This window comes from Poeciliopsis prolifica, unplaced genomic scaffold (assembly GCF_027474105.1).
Source record: "Poeciliopsis prolifica strain line A6 unplaced genomic scaffold, Auburn_PproV2 SCAFFOLD030, whole genome shotgun sequence".
In the NCBI taxonomy this organism is placed as follows: Eukaryota; Metazoa; Chordata; class Actinopteri; order Cyprinodontiformes; family Poeciliidae; genus Poeciliopsis; species Poeciliopsis prolifica.
The window spans coordinates 204,156-222,691 of record NW_026562405.1 but is presented as its reverse complement, the minus strand read 5'-3'; the positions used below and the strand labels follow the sequence as shown (position 1 = coordinate 222,691).

The window sequence follows — 18,536 nt, the reverse complement described above, 5'->3', positions numbered from 1 at the left end:
ACTCCTAAAAGTACCTCAAAGTCGGTCTTCCGTGTTTAACTTTAGAACTCCAGCTGTCACTCTGGATAAAGAGGGTGCTTCGGACCATTCCGCCTGCAGGTCTTGAACTCAGGCACATCGGAACCGCAACGCTTGTCTTTACGCAGTGCGCCAACAGAGCACTCACCCATCAAGCCGCTCGAACTCCTAAAAGTACCTCAAAGTCGGTCTTCCGTGTTTAACTTTAAAACTCCAGCTGTCACTCTTGATAAAGAGGGTGCTTCTGACCATTCCGCCTGCAGGTCTTGAACTCAGACCCATCGGAAACGCAACGCATGTCTTTACACTGTGCGCCAACCGAAGGCGATCAGCCTGTGACACTTCTGAGGTGCAGCCTTCATGTTACCTGCATTATTGACTCTGATGTCTCTCACCCTCCTCTTGGTGATAAATATCCCATAAACTCTCTATAGCGTTCCAATCAGGCAAGTTTGGAAAGCTGAACTGTTTAAACACAAACTGAACCATGTCATGTCTTATTCCTGATATTTTTAATGGTTCAGAAAGCAAAATACATCCACATGCTCATTACATGTACTTATAGCATAACCTATTACATCATAGCCTTCATCCAACCCATTTACCTGATTCATACTCAGAGACCAACGCACTGTCAGGTTGTTTATAAATGAGCAAGCAGAGATGTCTGCTTCTGATTATGTCAGTGCTATGTCTTCAGTTTATGATCTGTGAGTAAATTACTTTATGTAATTTACATAAAGTAAATTTAGGATTCAGCTGACATTAGTAGTACTGATCATTTGCTTATCTGGTATATCTTAAAGCTTGTTCTACTTGCCTTGTGAGTTTACCAAATTTGTCTATAAAACTTTCTAGTCAAGGTAATTTAAGTGTAGAATCTGTTATTAATTGTGTGAAAATAGTTAAACAACATAAATATTTTATGTTCATTTTGTGTGTATCTAGCACTAATATTAGAAAACAGTTATATATTCAGATGTTTTACATGTTTTCTAATACAGCTCTTTTGTGGAGTCTTTAATATGAATTATAGAAGCCTTTAAACAAGTTATATATTTGTGCAAAATCTATCCAGTAGATCTTGTCAATAAATCTTGTATATTTGTCTTCAGATGTTTTCTAAAACAGATCAATAATAATTTTTGATAATCTTTAACAAGATTAGATAAAAAAACAATTTAGTCAAATTATAATCACGATTAGAACATGTACCTGTAACACGCCAGCAATCATCCCATGTATGCCTTTATTATTTTCACTAAATAGAACATTAGTCCAAGAACTAAAGACCAGATTGAATCTCTGTACTTCTTTAAACAGAGTGGAGATGTTGATGATGAATTCCTCCTCCTCCTCCATGCAACTGGCTCTTCTTTTGAGTAACAGCACATCGACAGAGACAGGGCTCAATGTGGATCTACCTAAAGACAGTTTCTCCAGTGCTTTAGCTAAAAACATTGTTGCCGTTATGGTGTGGCTGGCCCTCAGCGTCATCAACAGCAGCATGGTGTACACCTTTCTACAACACAGGTATGGATGTTTAGTTAGACATAAAATTGCAGACAAAAAATGTTGTCATGCTATGTAATGTTTCTTATGATTGTGCTGTAGATGAAGAAAAAGGATGGAAAAACTAAGTACAATTGAACAGCTTGTTCAGTTCACCTGTTAACTTTCCACAAAGTTAGGACATTGATCATCATAGAACTATTTGCCGTAGCCGTTATATTTTCTAACTAACATGAACATATAAGTGTCCATTTCTCTCTCAGCTCATTTCCTTTGACCTTAGTGTCTTTTATGAGAACTCCCGGTACATCATGTTCATCTGCATGGTGGTCAATGATGCTCTGCAGCTTACGTTGGTAACAACTCTCTATGTGGTCAGCTATGTCTTCAGGAAGATCCACGTCTCCATTTGTTGTCTTCTGGTAAATTCTGGCTACTTTTTATTGCCTCTGCTGCGTAGAACCTGGTCTAAAATAAGACAGTAAACTTAAATACTATTTTTTTGTCTTTTCTTCACATAAGCTTCACATTTTAACATAAGTGGAGGGACATAAAAACAAAAAGGGAAAAGCAGGCAGGAAAATAATTGTTAAGGTAATTGTTAAAGTACAGAAATTCCTTTTGACTGTGGCTTTTAATATGGACTAAGGAATATCTTTAAAATCTGCTGCATGTTTGTAGCTAAAATCAACAATGTAAAACCATCAGTACTTTTAACCTTTGTATTATATTTCTAACCACAGCTACAATGTTTGCACCACCTTCAGATAATGACAGCAGTCTTCACCACACGCTCCACCCCTCTCATTTTGGCCGGGATGGCAGTAGAGCGCTTCATCGCCATCTGCTTGCCGCTACACTACAGCCACATCTGCACAGTGCCCCGCACCATTTTCCTCATCGGTGTCATTCTCATCCTCACTGCCACCCCTCCGATCACTGACCTCCTCATCACCATGATCAAGGAGCCTCCAAAGTTCTTCTACAGGGCCATATTTTGTGACCACTCCTTTCTCTTCTCTGATCCTTCCATCTATTACAAAAACTGTGTGTTTGATGGGGTGTACCTCTCCTTCGTGGCGCTCACGCTGCTCTACACCTACTGTAAGATCATGCTGACAGCACAGGCTGCCTCCACCAGCCTGGTGTCAGTGAGGAGAGCCAGGAACACTGTGCTGCTTCATGGAGTGCAGGTGACGTTTCAATCTCACTGATCAAAACAATACCTGGCATTCACCTACAATAAAAACAGACATTTGTTTCAATATCTATAATTTAAAAATACAGACTTTGATACATTTCAATTTTTAGTTAGTAAATAATCACAGCTATCTCAGCCTTCACAGATTCTTCTCCATGTAGATGCTTTCAAGATCAGCATCTGTTTAGTCCAAGTATATTTGTTAAAACATATTGAAAATAATAGTCAGTGAACGTTGCCTTGTATTTTTTGGTCCTTGCCTTTTATGACAATGTTGAAAGAATCAAAAAGTTATAGAAGAGATGCAAAAAGGCTTTATGAGTTAGGTATATCTGAGTGTAACGAATTTGTTTGATAAACATTGGAAATATAAAGCACAGCTTGATAAATTGCTCATTTGTCCACTTTCTTTTGCCAGAATCAGTGAAAATGTTATTTAGTAAAATCTTTTGTACACCAGAGATTGTGATGTGTTTGGTTTGTGATTTCAAGTATTTTGTTAGAGAAATAACAAATGATATATTTTTTATATCATTTCATATCAAAAGGATTTTACTGGCTTGAGTTTATTACTTTATTACTCTAACTTTCTTTGCATTTGTTTGTACACATGAACTAATTTTTCTTCCTTCCTCACGTTCAGCTGCTGTTGTGCATGTTGGCCTTCGTGGTTCCCTCCCTCCAGGCTGCTCTGATTTCCCTGTTCCCCCAGCTCATCCTGGAGATCCGCTACATCTTTTTCTTGCTCGTCTACATCATCCCTCGCTTCATGAGTCCAGTTATCTATGGGTTCCGGGACGAGCTCTTCAGGAAGTACTGGACCCGGTATCTGTCCTGGCCCAGGTAAAGGGTCAGTGGGGTCAGACCTGGAGCCTTAAAAGACACTTGCATATTAAATAAAGTCCTGTGGGAGGCATGGAGCCCACCATTTAATCAGTGAATTATGACGTGATTCCAGGATTTAAGACACATTTATCTGTTTGTTTCAAATTTCTGACTTTTATGACTTTTGTGTGAAAATAGTTAAACAACATAAATATTTTATGTTCATTTTGTGTGTATCTAGCACTAATATGGACATAATCAGAAATGTCAGTCAAATTCTCACAATACATAAACTACATAAACTTTCGTAGCATGGGTGGGAATTATTATTTCTGTGTTTAAAGGAACAACTGAGTAAATATTTTTGTTCAAATATGAACATAAATTGTCATTTTGACATTCAGGTGTTGAGAAAAACAACACTTTGGCCACCAGATGGCGTAATCATCTTAGTGATACATTAAATTGCATTAAGGAAAGTCTTCTGTTTTGATAGAGAAATTTAAATAAATGGACCATTTTTAGTAAATGCATCTATAAAATAACCACATGTCTCTGTTTCTCTGCCTTTAAATTATTAAGAAAAAATGGTTCCTCTGTTTTTGTTATAATATAAACAAATTAAAAAAAAATTAAATTGATATTTCAACAGTCCCTAATCATTAAAGTAGGATGTATTGTTAAATACTTTAAATATAATTTTATTATTATATTTTTGTATTGAACATTAACATTGTGGCCTTTAGATCTACTAGATGAAAAAAAAAAAAACTAAGTACTTGGCTAAAGTATCCTTTATTGCATCAACAAAAGCAACTAAAAAGGACTAAAAATTCCTTAACTATTTTTTAAGCCAATTTTGGATTAAAGCGCCAGAAACCCAGTAGAGCTCCTTAAAAACATGTTTGAGCTGCCTACTGTTTTGCTTTAGCTTGAGAGTGAAAATTGGTTCAAAATAAATCTGGCATCTTGAGCTGTTTAAAGAATGTCAGATGACTTGTTGTTTTACTAAACAACAACAACACATAATAATAAACTGATCAGTTTAGCTAACAAAATGATCACTGGCAAATATTAAATAAACAGGAATAGTTCTTTTGAAAACCACTGGGGGTCGCCAATACACCATGAGAAAACGTAAGCATAGCTTACGAGTTTACGAGGAAATGCTTTTTGGAGACGGGTCTCCTTTTCCGGATTGTGACGGAAAAAGCCGAAGATTCGCCACCGAGAGAGATGAGAACGAGCCGCGGTTCAGATGGAGGAAACCTGCACCCCTCCAGCTGAATGGCTTCTCTTCTCACGAGTCTTTAACTGCAGATGAAGGAAAAGGCTCACTTTACTCAGAAGAACAAGTCGTCTTGTATTCTTTCTTTTCCAACCTGTTTGAGATTTTATTGTTTTTGGATAAGTAAGGATAAAACTTACTCAACCACCATGGGGTGAATCTGACATGTGATGATGAGGACGTTATTCTGGTGATGAAGGAGCGTCGTCAGGAAACTCAGCAGTAAGTAACAAAGACTTTTTCTCAGTGAAACCAGGAGCTTTGAAGACAATCCATTCAAACATCATTAACACGGCTCGGTGATTGCTAAGCACTGATCCACCCTATAATAGTTTGTTGTTGCAGCTGCTTCTTTGCACAGTTGAGTTTAAAGCAGAAGTGTTGAATTATAGATCAACTTTATTTCTGTTTTCATCGTGTTGAACCCCACTGGGAGCTCAGCATAAGCTCATCATGTCATGCACACAGGAAGATTCCTACTGCACCACAGTTAATTGGCTTTGTTGGCTTTCCTGTTATGAACGATGAAACCAATAACATTTTCTTCACAATTGTCAATAACAATAATGGTTGTAAAATTAATAGAATTTTAATGAAAGCAAAATAAGTGTAGACAGTAATCTTGATGTTTCTCAAGCTAAATCCGACTTTGGTACAACATTGGAGTACTGCAACAAAACGAGCATAATACTGACATAATACTATATAAGAAATGACAAACTCTGGATTTTAGGCAAATTAGTTGATGAAAGGGAAAAAAGTCATAAAAACTTTTGAGTTTTTATTTTCAACACATTTTTTTAGGTTAAGTAAAAGATTAATCTTTGCTAAACATTTTTACACATTTGCTTAATTTAGATTTCAATTGTTCAGTGACTTTCAGGACAAATCTTGACAATGAGATGTGAACAGAAACAGATTAATACAGATAAATACAAACTAAGTTGGCCTTGGTTTGTAGCAGGCATAGGCTGGTTAACGATATCAAGATTTGAAAATGTAACAGTTTCATAAAGTCATGAGGCTCTTACAATAAAATACCAGGGACATTTTTAACAGATGTACTCCTTCCCTACTTGTTGCTGCACACTGCCAGTAAGCTGGCTGAAAAAAAGACTGCAACACTTTTCTCTGTCTTATATATAATGGAAGTTACATTTATGTAGAGATTAATAGAGGAGTTCTAAGAGAAAGTGAAGAAAACATCTCCACTTACTAAAGCATTTGTTGCAAACCTTTACCTGTTTTTTTTTCTTCAACAAAGAAAAAAAGAAAATACTTCATCCAACTTGTTTTCAATTAATATTTGTATGGACCAAAAATGCAGAGAAGTTTTAATTGAAAAATAGAAAAAACATAAATGTTTTTTTCAGAATTTGACCTGGTGATCACTGGTCAGAGCAAAGAAAAATTGAAATTGCTGATCTATTAATTGGTGCAGAAGGTCAAGGTGAGTAACTGCTAGGTCAAAAAATAAGGAGTAAGTTTCTTTTCACTATATACAAACCAAAAGATTGTATTAAATATTTAAATTACATTGTTTGAAACTGTTAAATCAAGTGAAATTGAGTTTGCACAAAGTAAGTCTTTGCTTTTTTTGTTCTGCTTTCATATAGAAACAAATAATTCATTAGGTTTAGGGTTAGTAAAGCAATGTAAAAAGGATAAAAACAAAAACATGTATTTCTACAAAATCTTGATATGTTGTTCAGGCCTCTCCCAATGTCTCAGTTGAGGAAAATATCTCACTGGTTCTGGTCGCGTATTTTATCTCTGCCCCTCCAAACACACCTCACCTCTCTATGAGCTACCAGGGAAAGAATCACCATGAAGAACTGACTGACAATTCAGAGGCACTTAGAAAAATGTGTGAAATATTTAATGTCTTTCCCTATTAAAGTAAAGCATGTAGTGTTTTTATATTTGATTTTGCAATTTATTTAGCATAGTGAGAGAAAAAAGTCACCAAACAGTTTTCTGAATAAGTCACTATCTATGCAGTTGTTTTAAATTCAACATTTCAAGCATGTTATTGTTGTTTTGAACAAAAAGAAGGACTCACATTCAGATCAATCAATATGATGACATTTTGAGGTTAAGCTCGCCAATGGTGTGGGATGAGCGGAATGCTGTAGCTAACTAAGCAACAAGGTCATTTTAAAGAAACTTAGAGGAAAGCAGTTATTATGTGAAAAATGTCAATTCTAATAAATTTGTGTTAATTCTAAAAGTTAGACAAAAAAGCAAAACTTCACAAAGAATTATACAGTAAACAAAAAGAGTGAAGGCAAAAGAACACAAAACACATTTAACAGATTAAAAAAATAGGCTTAAAAATGCTAATTAACAAAAATATGCAGAACTGAAACAAGTGGAGAATAAGAAAAAAATAAATAAAGATGAATACTTTCCAATAAGGAAGAACCAAAAATTAAGCAAGTTTTACATTTTTCAGCCACTGCTCACATCTATCATTTTAAAAACTAATTACGTGTCCCTCAAACAAACACACCGCCCACACATGATTTTTACACCAACATGCTGATGTCAGTATGGTTAGCTGATGCCAGATCATGTGACCATATAACTCAGGAAGATCTGATTAAATACCAGCAGGAAGAAAGAGAAAGATTCAGGAACGAATTAAGTCAGATCACTGTGGCTAAAATACCATTACGCTCACATTACGCTTACACTGGAGTCCTCAGGCCGTTTTCCGAATTCACCAATTAGAAACTTTATAGCATTACGGGATCACATCTTAGCTGCACTTTACCTGAAGCTATGAGCCCTCTGTGTGGACTCTGAAAAGCTCCTGTCAGTGCTGGCGTTCGGAGCTGCTGATCAGACATCACTCAGAAGTAATAGAATAAATGTGCAAAATAATGCAATACATATTTGATTTTGATAATAAAAAGTTTACAGTTAAGAAATTTCAGGTAAGAGTATTGCTCACTTAGCTTCACACTATCTTCAAAGTATTTATTTTGTGAAGTCTTAGATGTTTGTAAGAAAGCCAGCTACTGAAACAGAGATCCAGAGACTCTGAAACTTTACTTGTTGCTAAGCAATGTTGATCGAACTGGATTGAATTACTTTTTTTTCTGACAGAGTTTTTACTTTGCATTGTGAGAAGTATTTTCGGCAATAATGGGAGGAGGAACATCTGCGAGTGAGTGAAAATGTCACAATCCTTTGCACAGCTTTAAAGTTTGATATGAACGTTGTAATTAATTCATCTGGTGGGAGATCTCACTGTGTAGTTTTCACTGTCAGAGTGTATTCACCGTGTGGGTGTTCATACTGGGATGCAGTAAATTAGCCTGTGGAGGAGTTATTGATGCATCTACTGTTTCGTAAAATTTTCTTGCGACCTTATCACTTAGAGAAAGTTACAGAGTTTTGTTTACAATAAAATCCTATCATAGCCTATTGATTTTTCTACTGCCATACAAAGATTCAGCCATTCATCCATTGTCTATCTGCTTATTCTTGCTAGGTCATGGGGAAGTGGCTGGTGTTTATCTCCATAACAGGGCAACATAGAGACATGTTGGACAAACAACCATACACACAACAACTCATACCTATATGGCAATATAAGGAGAGCAATTGAAAAAACATTATTCTTTTAGTCTGTGGGTGGAAGCTGGAGACAGAACCCATGCCTGCATGGCGAGAACATGCTAACTTCATGCAGGAGAACCCCAGGAAGGGATTCAAACCTGACTAAACTTGAGTCCGTTTGTAAAAATAAGTGGTACGATTTAATAAAAACAGTTTAAAAAGCAGTCAAAAATAATTAAAACTTTTTGTTTGGAAAATTGTTGATAACAGTAAGTAGATTCATGATACTCTTCTCGGAGAAATGTGGTTTGTGTATTAAAAGCAGCTCCATGGTAACTGCATCTGAGTGAAAAAATTATATCAGTATACTGATACAAATATAAAGGTTTCTCAACATAAATATTACATATGTTATGTGTGCGACTGTTCCTTTTCAATTTGTTGTGTTTGATGTAGTCACCTGGTAATGTTTGAATTAAAATCCAAATGGTTTTATTTATGTTTATATTTGAAAACCTTTGTGGTGAGCGTTTCAATTTTTGATCTTCCTTTACTCTTAGAAAGTAATATATCTCAAAATATTCTCCTTGGCTTCTTTAGGGCATTCTTATAAATGTGAATGCAAACTTCAAAGTTTATTATCAAACAGCAGGAAAAAAAAAATCATTATTCAAACTTACTGTGAGGTTTCAGAGGTAAATAATTTCCTCCACTGAGTTTTTTCTCTGAAAGTCCACCCATGCTTGTTTGTTTTATTCTTCTTTCCTACTGTGATTTTGAAACCAAGACAGAAAAACTACATGAAAAAAGACAACTCTTTAAAGTTTCTAGCTCTTTATCACTTGCAGTGGAAACTCATAAAAAAGATCATTAAATTGCCAGTATGAGAAGAAGAAAAGATTACAACAACAAAAAAAAATCTTATGGCTGGCTCATTATTTTTTAAAGCCAGAAGAAAGACACACAAATGTCTCATCATCACAATGAGCTGCTGTGTCCAGAAAGGCAGCAGGAGACTGCCATCGCAGCGGTTCTCTGCTTGTTTTCAGATGTTTTCTCTCTGAAATGAGTGCAGGTAGAGCAATGGGACTCATGATTGGACCGTATAGCAATAGCAAAGTGTTCATTTCTATTTCAGTCACAGCTAATAATCTTTCCAGTTATTACTCCCTTACTTCCCACACCATGCTTTGCTACATTTTGATGAAAATTACAAGCCAAGGCAGTTTTATTTGATAACTTTCAAACTTTCTTTAACTAGTGTTGATTTTTTAAGTTATCAATGGATCAGGTCTTTCTGAGCTTTTTTTTCCTCCAAAAAACACAGTAGAAATGTTAATGCATTTCTTCAGTACATTTAGCAGACCTTGTACAAGTCAAAAATGGGCAAACTTTTTAAATGTAAAAAAAAATTGAGTTTTGAACATTTTATAGAGTTTTGGTTTAAACTAGCTTATGTACTTTACAGTTAGCCTAAATGTGAAACCAGAAGTTAGGTCAGAAATTTCCACCCATTTTTCATAAGATGGTTATGCAATATGGCTGCAAAGAGGAACCTACTTTATTTTGCTTTGGCCTTTTCAAAACATAAACCCTCAAACTTGGAAGAAACCTGCATTGATACGAATTTATTACGAGAGAAGCTTGCATTATGCTGCACCCCACTTCACACCTACTCACCAAACCTGCTCTGTGAATACAATATAGCAAACAGACATCTGAATTGAAAGTGATATTTAACAAACATCTCTTTATTGTAATTTTAATTTGTTGGCACCATTACTGTTTAATTTTAATCTCTGTTTTGCTTCAGTAGATTTCACCATGGTGAAGGAGTCTTTGCCCAGCTGGATCCATCAGGACTCTGAAGAGGGTCTCGTTCATGTGAATGTCGGCGGGCTGAAGAGGAGCCTCTGTTCCAGCACTCTCAAGAAATTCCCAGACACCAGGTTGGGAAAATTACTGGCGTGCGATTCAGAGGAAGACATACTGCAGGTGGATCCAATTCTTTAACAAATGAAAGTTCAAAATAATTAGACACAGAACTTAACCTTCATTTTATTCGCTTCGCTCCTCTAGGTGTGTGATGACTATGATGTACAGGAGAAAGAGTTTTACTTTGATAGAAATCCAGGTCTGTTTCCTTATGTCCTCCACTTTTATCAGACTGGTAAACTTCATGTGATGGAGGAACTCTGTGTGTTCTCCTTCAGGTATGTTTGATTTCACTGTGACATCATCCTTAATGTCACACAAAAATAAAACCATGCTAATTTAATTTGCCTGCAAATTGCTCCACGTTTTACCTGTTTTAATGAGGTGCCAAGTAGAGAGGTGCTGCATAAGCAATCTTAGCTACAGTAATTGAGATCTTCTTGCACATGCACAGGATTTGTGGTTTATTTTGTTGCACTGCAAGCAAATATAGTGGCTGGTCTTCTGTTAAGACTCTCTTAATGTGTTTAATGTGTAACTGAGTGCCTTTTCTTCTTTAAAGACATCAGATTAGAAGTCAAGAAAAGTTACAAATCCCTGTCCTTTACAAATGAACTAATGTAAATTACAAATTTTTAAAGGAATTTTTCACCAAGTTTTTTGAGGTTTTCACCTACTATATCAAATATTTGAGATATGGCATTGATTTGGAGTGTTTTTCCCCCACAAAGTCAAGAGATAGAGTATTGGGGCATCAATGAGTTCTTCCTGGACACCTGCTGTAGTTATCGTTACCATGACCGCAAGCTGGAGAGAGGTCGACACCGCAGCTGGGATGATGAGAGTGATGTCAGCAGTGTCGACACATCTGTGGACGAGATTTCTGATTTAAACAAGTCAGACATTTGCAGTATATGTAAATTTTCAATCTGGCTCTGAAACTCTCGTTTTGCTGCTAACCTTTACGTTACTGTCATCCTGTCTCCTCATAGAGACATGCAGCATTTCCAGGAAGTTCGCTACGGGAACATCAAGAAATGTTTGTGGCTTACACTGGAGAACCCGGGATACTCCATCCCGAGCAAGCTCTTCAGTCTGCTCTCCATCGGAGTGGTGCTCACATCCATTGCCACTATGTGCATTAACAGCATCCCAGAGTATCAGGTTGTTACAGAAGAGCTTCAAAGATTATAGCCTCTACCTATGATAAAACGGCACTTACAGAATCATATCTGTTGACTCATAACTCAAACAATTATGCGGGTAACTCAAAATTCTGAAACTTAAATGAAGTTGTATCTGATTTAATCCAATACGAAATTCATTCTTCACCTACTTTCTGTTTCTTGACGCTGATAAATCTACATGCTTAAATATTATATTTGCCAACTATCTCAGGTATTATTGATGCTTAATGCACTGACAAGTTCTAACATTTTATTTTGCAATCCTATTTGGTAGTTCTGAAGTGTAAACACATGTAGAGGACAGGGCAGATTAAGGCTTCATGTTAATTTTGTTCCTGGGGGAAAAGCACAGGATAACATATTATAAACACATATTTTGATGTTATTCAGGCCCTCTGAGTTTTAGGACTTCAGACACACTGTGATCTCATTTTCAGTAAAAGGTAGGAGTGAGTGTGTGGTTGATAAAGAGCAGGTAGTGTTTTGCAAAGCTAAAACTGAAAATTCCCAATGACTTCACAAAAGTGTAATTATCAGTATTTCCAATAAACTGAAAGCAGCAATCAATAAGTCCCACTACAGAAATCTTAGTTCAACGACCAAGAAAGGAACATATATTGCTTTGGTAAATGTCTCAAGCCAATGTTTACCAATGCAAATGATTGCTAAGATAGAAATGAAAGATTTTATTTTGCAAGAATGAAAAGAAAACAGAAAAGCATCAACTTTTTGGTATGATTTATGATCAAATGCTGTTTATTAGGTAGGACGGTGAATAAAAAAGAAAATTAAATAATATGCTTTAACAAATGGCAATGGCTTTTAACAGACTTTTGACTCAGATGGAAAGCTGATCGAAGACAAAACTACCCAGGCTCTTGAGGTGTTCTGTACCTGCTGGTTCACCTTTGAGGTGAGGACACTCAAACAAAATGGCTTGTGAAGCAGGTGATGTGTGCTGGTAGAAACTGAAAGCTACAGTCTGTTTCTGACCTCAGGTTGTGACGCGGCTGCTGCTCGCTCCAAACAGGAAGAAGTTCTTCCATCACCCACTCAACATTATCGACCTGGTGTCAGTGGTTCCCATCTACATCACCCTGGTCTTTGACTTGACTGTGGGATCCGAGTCTGAACTGGGAGACCTGGGGCGACTAATACAGGTTTACTGGTGTACACCCATTCTCACTCTCAAATTACAGTTCTGAAAAAAGTTAGTTTTGTGTTGGATTTGATTTCTGTGCAAACAAATTGGGTGACTAATGTTAGGAAAACATTCTATTTTGAGCTTAACATTTTTAGACCTGTAAAGAAAAATAAGGTGGCATGTTTCTATCTGTAAAAAATATTTCTTCCTTCTGGATCACCAAGGTGACAGAGAGATTGCTTTCAAAAAGGAAGGGGAGGTGATCACAGCTCTTCTAATTCAAACTGCATCATTGCTTTTAGATTTTTGTTCATTTCAACCTGTCCAAAAACCAACATGCTTTTTTACCTGTAACAAGGAACTGAACTGTGTAGTACATGACACCAGCCTCCACAGTTGACTCTAAATGTCCCTTTAAGTCATTGAAAGAAACATCTTAAAAATAGTTAAAACTGTAGGATACTGGAACTTGTAATATGACCTCACTGTCGTTCATCTTTGCATGACTGTGTGACTTAAGTCACAGAAACATTTCTTTCTATGAGACTCAAGGCTTTTATTTCTCCCAGGTGTTCAGGTTAATGAGGATCTTTAGAGTTTTGAAGTTGGCCCGACACTCCACAGGTCTGCGCTCTCTGGGAGCAACACTTCGGGTGAGCTTTTTGCAGATGCATCTGACAACATCTATTTGGCTCTTAAAGAAGTCTGATATCTAATGAGGTCAGTAGATTAAAGTAACATTGAAAAGTTGTTTTTTAGTTAGTTGAATTAGGCTTGAAAATCAAGATGGATGTTGCTTGCTCCATTGTTACTGTAATACTAAAATACAGATTTTATATGTTTCAACCATCTGTTCCTGTTCATTTTGTATCATAACTTCTAATAACCTGAAATTATGTTTCCATTTCAATTCAAACTTTACATAAGACCAATAGAAAACAGAAGTTTTACATAGCAACAGCCTAGTGAGATGTATGTCCACGAATAGGGCTGAACAACTTGTCAAAGCTCCTTTTGCATGAACAACTGGAATAGTTCATTTTGTTTAAATAGTTATATAGATTTCAGTGTGTTAAAATGTAAACACAATAAATGTTTTTATTTCTATTTTCATTTTTTATCAGAAACAAGAGTATATAAACATTCTGGGGAGAAACTTTGTATTTTCCCGTTTCCTTTTAATACCCTTAACAGGATTTTAATGACATTAACAAGCTCAATTTTAGTCTTTTGTGGTACTGGGCCAAAGGTTTCAGTCGAGCATTATGAGCCAATTTATTTGTGTTTTAATGAAAAGCCTTGAGCTCACAAGCTGACACACTCAAAATGTTTTTTTTTTTCTTGATCAGATTGTAAGAAACTGGAGTCAAATAAGTTGGCTGCCTTTGCACTTTGTAGTTGCTTTCAGTGTCATTCAGGCAGTTGTCCATCCATTCATAGTTAAAACTGGCAGCAGTAATTACTGACTGAGATGAGAGAACCTCACATGCATGCAGTTCTGCAAGTCAAACAAGGCTAGTGCTGCTGCACAGGCTTCCCTGTGTACACAGGTTTAATCATTCACAGATTGGATGGATTCATCTGACCCCAGAAAGTCTGCTGCTCTTTTCTCACCCCAATTAGTGGCTAGAGCAGTGGATGATTTGTATGTAAAATTATGCAAGAAATCGTCCGGTTTAATTTGAACCTTTCTGAAATTAAAATATTTCTTATACTATACCACAATTTAAAGTCACTTTCTCCATATTTATCAACCTAATTGGAAATTATCTGTGCAAACCATTGACTCCTAATGAAAACATTTGCATCTCTGTAAATCAGTGTTGTTATGCCTCCTGTCACTCTTCTATATAACCTTAAAGAAAACTACTCAGTAACACAAGGAAACTTACTGTATAGATAGATGCTTTCTCTAAAGATGTTTTCAGTAGCTCACATTACAGTCATGATTTCTCCATCTGCATCAGGAAGAGAGGCTCATCACTGCAGGAAAGATCAATATTAAATGCTCTGAGATAACATTTTCCTAATGTTTCGTAATCAATTTTGATTTATTCTGGTTTAATTTAAAGAAAGTAAAACTTTATCAGATGTTCAGCTTTATAACCAGCATAAACAGTTATTGTTGGGACTTTAAATGAACTTCAATAGATTTTATTTTCTCAAGCCATCATCACAGGAACAATAAAAAGACAATCTAGCCCAGCTTTAGCCTTGTAACTTTAAAGTATTCTTCAGCTCTCACTCACAGGAAAAATAAGAAAATCCATCAGCTATATTTAGCAGCAAGCGGTGTGGCATTAGCGGTGTGGGATGTTAGCAGGCTGTATTTTATTTTTAGTTTACCAAATTGACAGAGGATGTTCTTCTGTGTTTTCCCAGGAGATAGAATGGATTACATGACAGCTCTAATAAAATGTCAGTGCAGATATCCTCTCATTTAAATGTCACTCTCATCATACTTCCATGAGGCACAACATGTAAAACGTCTTTCTGCTTTATTTATGTACTATGTCTGATGAAACAGCATTATGTCCTGTATAACTAAAACATTACTCAGCTCCAGTGTCTTAGTTCTTGATATTTTTGTTAATGTCTGCAAATCTTGAGTGTGGTTTTATAAAACATATAAAACCTTTATCAATCAAACTTTGTTGAGGTAGTGTTACACACATAGAAACAGGAAAACCAACAGATAAACCTCTGCTGAAGTATCTTTTCTAATTATTCTGCTGAGGGTAATTTCTAGATTCTGTGTGTTATATCTGCAGCACAGTTACCGTGAAGTGGGAATACTGCTACTATACCTGGGTGTCGGCGTGTCCGTCTTTTCTGGGATTGCTTACACCGCTGAATGTGAAGAGGTAAAGTTTAAGTGATGCTTAGTAGTCTAGAATCCCTATGTAGCTGTTCTGTGAATATACTGTATTTAATTTAGTTTATAAGAAAACTAATTTGTTGTTTAAACCCTTACATCGACAGTTTGTTTTTGCTTTGATAGCAAGACAATTTATTTTCCTTATCCTCCTCGTTGATACAGAATGTAGTGCTTGGATCATGGGGGTTAATGAGCGTCTCCAAAGGCAATCACCTTTGTCAGAGTCTGCAATGCTATAACCTCTGATATTTGCTCTTCGTTAAGATTTGTTCAGAATCATACAAAGCTGAAACTGAGAACAAAGTTCTAACATCTACATTGAGTTCTATTTAGTTAACATAGCTATAGTTGCTCACTTGTATCATTGGAATGAACTTTACAAATGAATCTGTTCCATTTTAGGTGCGTAAGCTTAGTCCATATTCAATCAAACCAGTCAAATTTCATAAAATCCAATTCATATAAATTCAGTCCAGAGTGACCTGGGCTTCCTGGAGGCCAACATCCATAAAATATTACCAGAGCTACAAAGGAATGATTTACTGTATATCAAAACATCTTTTCGAGGTACAGATGTTAGCAGGCAGAGTGACACAGTGAGAAGAACTGACCTTGAGCTAACATTATTTGAAAGAGTTGGATAATTTATTTTAGGCATGCAACTGCCTAAAACATCATCCTCTTCAAACAGAGGATGATGAATATACATCATCCTCTTCAAACGGAGGATGATGTTTAGAACATCATCCTCTCTACCTTGTACTTTCTTTCAGGATGTAGGCTTGGACACAATCCCGGCCTGCTGGTGGTGGGGAACTGTCAGCATGACCACGGTGGGTTACGGAGACGTAGTGCCTGTGACAGTCGCCGGAAAGCTAGCAGCGAGTGGATGCATCCTGGGTGGCACTCTGGTGGTGGCTCTGCCCATCACTATCATCTTCAACAAGTTCTCCCATTTTTACCGCCGGCAGAAAGCTTTGGAGGCGTCGGTGAGAAACAACAACAATCGCAAGGAGATCAAAGTGAGCTGCGAGAATGAGCTGGAAGAGGATGAGGAATCGGACAGGGACAGTCGCCGCCTGGACGATGATGATATTGATGACATTGAGGAAGATGACATTGATTTTGAGGATGAAGGAGGAGTGATAAACTACAGCTATGTGGAGCATCCGTCTTACCCATCAACAATGAGAAAGAAGGAGCTGTATCAGCTGTAAGGTCTGAAACTTTGTCAACTCAAACATAATGGACTTGATACACCTAGGGAACATTAACTGACCCTGCTTTGCTTAGATTGATGCTTCAGGATCAATAAGGTGATGGAGACAGGCTGTAAGAGGGGATCACACAAGCTTTTTGGGTCTTCCATAAATTATTGTACTTTGCTGCCACTGAATGTGCATGTCGTCTGTTTCAGGACTGATTTTTTTGTTCATTGGATTTGTAGGTCTGCTTGTGGAAAATTGAAAAAAAAAAAACAAAACCCCGAGACAAACAAACAAACAAAGGAAAATGGCACACAATATCAATATCAATGCCTACACAGAATTGAATGTATGAGAAAAAGCATGCTGACCTGTAATGTAAATAAAAATATCATATTAATCTTTTTTGCTCTTGGCTCCAAAGCTACTGCTACTTGTCGTTAAATCTGCTAAAGTTAGACCAGCGAACCTTTCCTGCGAGAGAAATTACAGAGCAGAAAATCCAAACAAAGATACATTAAGAAAAATAAAAAATACTGAATGTGTGAAGATTCAACATTTTCAACGACAAGCTTTTCACAAAAAGCAAGCACAGTTCTTTGACTATTTTTTTTTTGCTGTTGCAATCCTTCTAGACTATAAATCTTTCACTGCGGTGAAAGTTGTTTATTCAATTTAAATGGTGTCACATTTGTAATAAAAACACATTTCTTTGAGTAGTAGAGCTGAGAGTCTGGGTTGTTTCCATAAAAAAGAAAAAAATAGCAAATTGTTTGTGCTACCAACTCTTATTTTGTACCACTTGAGACTAAATAATTTTTCAAACATGTTGCATAAAAAAATTGAAGTGACAATGTTAGTCCTTCTACATTATTACATAATTTAAAGCTAAAAAAAATTACCTTACAGAATATCCTTCTCAAACAAAACCCATGGACCCATACAGTGGTTTTGCCTCACCACAAACTCTTGGTAACACTGATGTGGAAAAGGGGTTTGGCATTGGCACACACTCAATGTTTCTTATGGGCACATAATAGACTTTTCTTACAATTGTGACACAATTTAAGACAAAATGGACAGACAAACCATCAAATGCAATCTTTTTTTCTCTTGTGTAAAAACAATCTCTTGGTGTGAAAACTCCGCATTAAAAGGATTTGACTCTTACCAGGTACTTTATCCACCTGCAGGACACCCTAAATTGACTGGCAGTGCTGCACAGACACCACTAAAACAACTTGTGAAGGTTATAGATCAGCCGAAATCAGCACTGATAACATATTCTTCAAGTAATATTTGCATGTTAAAAACAAATATTGTTGAACAATGTTATTGTTGCATTTTTATTTTAATTTATGGGGTACAGTTTTACATTTCTAATGCCATACTTCTGTGTATTCAGTGCTGTGTAATTAATATATTTCCCCTATGTAATTTTAGGAGGTCATTATGAAGAGTTTGCGGCATGTTTTTATTAAACTACCTCTTGCATTATACACAGCAACTCTATTTTCACCTCTGCAGAAAATCCCTGTAGCAGAGCAATAGGGTTATGGAGTGGTAATGCTCTACTCCTGAATGTGGTCTCTCTTCCTAAGCCAACACTCCCTTTTACCCGATGGCAGCTGCTCACCGATAAGCCTGGAAGAAGGTTGTCATCTTCATTTTAATAAAGTTTTCATGATTTGCTCCTTTTCTGCTGATTTATTTAACTTGAGTAGGTGAGGAGGACACAGTCTTGTTCAGGGCTTAACAGGAATGAATGAAAAGGAC

The 18,536-nt window shown here is 36.5% G+C and overlaps 2 protein-coding genes across 3 annotated transcripts; both read left to right on the top strand.

The window, feature by feature from the left end:
* The first annotated feature begins 1,450 nt into the window (after positions 1–1,450).
* On the top strand, positions 1,451–3,578 carry LOC129372654 (odorant receptor 131-2-like). The gene is made up of 4 exons (XM_055050070.1): positions 1,451–1,551; positions 1,814–1,952; positions 2,298–2,723; positions 3,375–3,578. The coding sequence occupies exons 1-4, from the start codon at positions 1,490–1,492 to the stop codon at positions 3,576–3,578; spliced, it is 831 nt and encodes a 276-aa protein (XP_054906045.1). The 5' UTR covers positions 1,451–1,489.
* Positions 3,579–4,827: 1,249 nt separating this feature from the next.
* On the top strand, positions 4,828–18,451 carry si:dkey-43k4.5 (potassium voltage-gated channel subfamily S member 2). 2 transcript variants are annotated; one of them, XM_055050237.1, is made up of 10 exons: positions 4,828–5,066; positions 10,228–10,406; positions 10,491–10,624; positions 11,078–11,242; positions 11,339–11,510; positions 12,363–12,446; positions 12,532–12,693; positions 13,247–13,330; positions 15,449–15,541; positions 16,329–18,451. In XM_055050237.1, exons 2-10 carry the CDS (start codon positions 10,236–10,238, stop codon positions 16,770–16,772), a joined length of 1,509 nt encoding a protein of 502 aa, XP_054906212.1. In that variant the 5' UTR covers positions 4,828–5,066; positions 10,228–10,235; the 3' UTR covers positions 16,773–18,451. The 2 variants fall into 2 exon arrangements, with proteins under 2 accessions (XP_054906212.1, XP_054906213.1); XM_055050238.1 differs by having other exon boundaries at positions 10,225–10,406.
* The last annotated feature ends 85 nt before the right edge of the window (positions 18,452–18,536 follow it).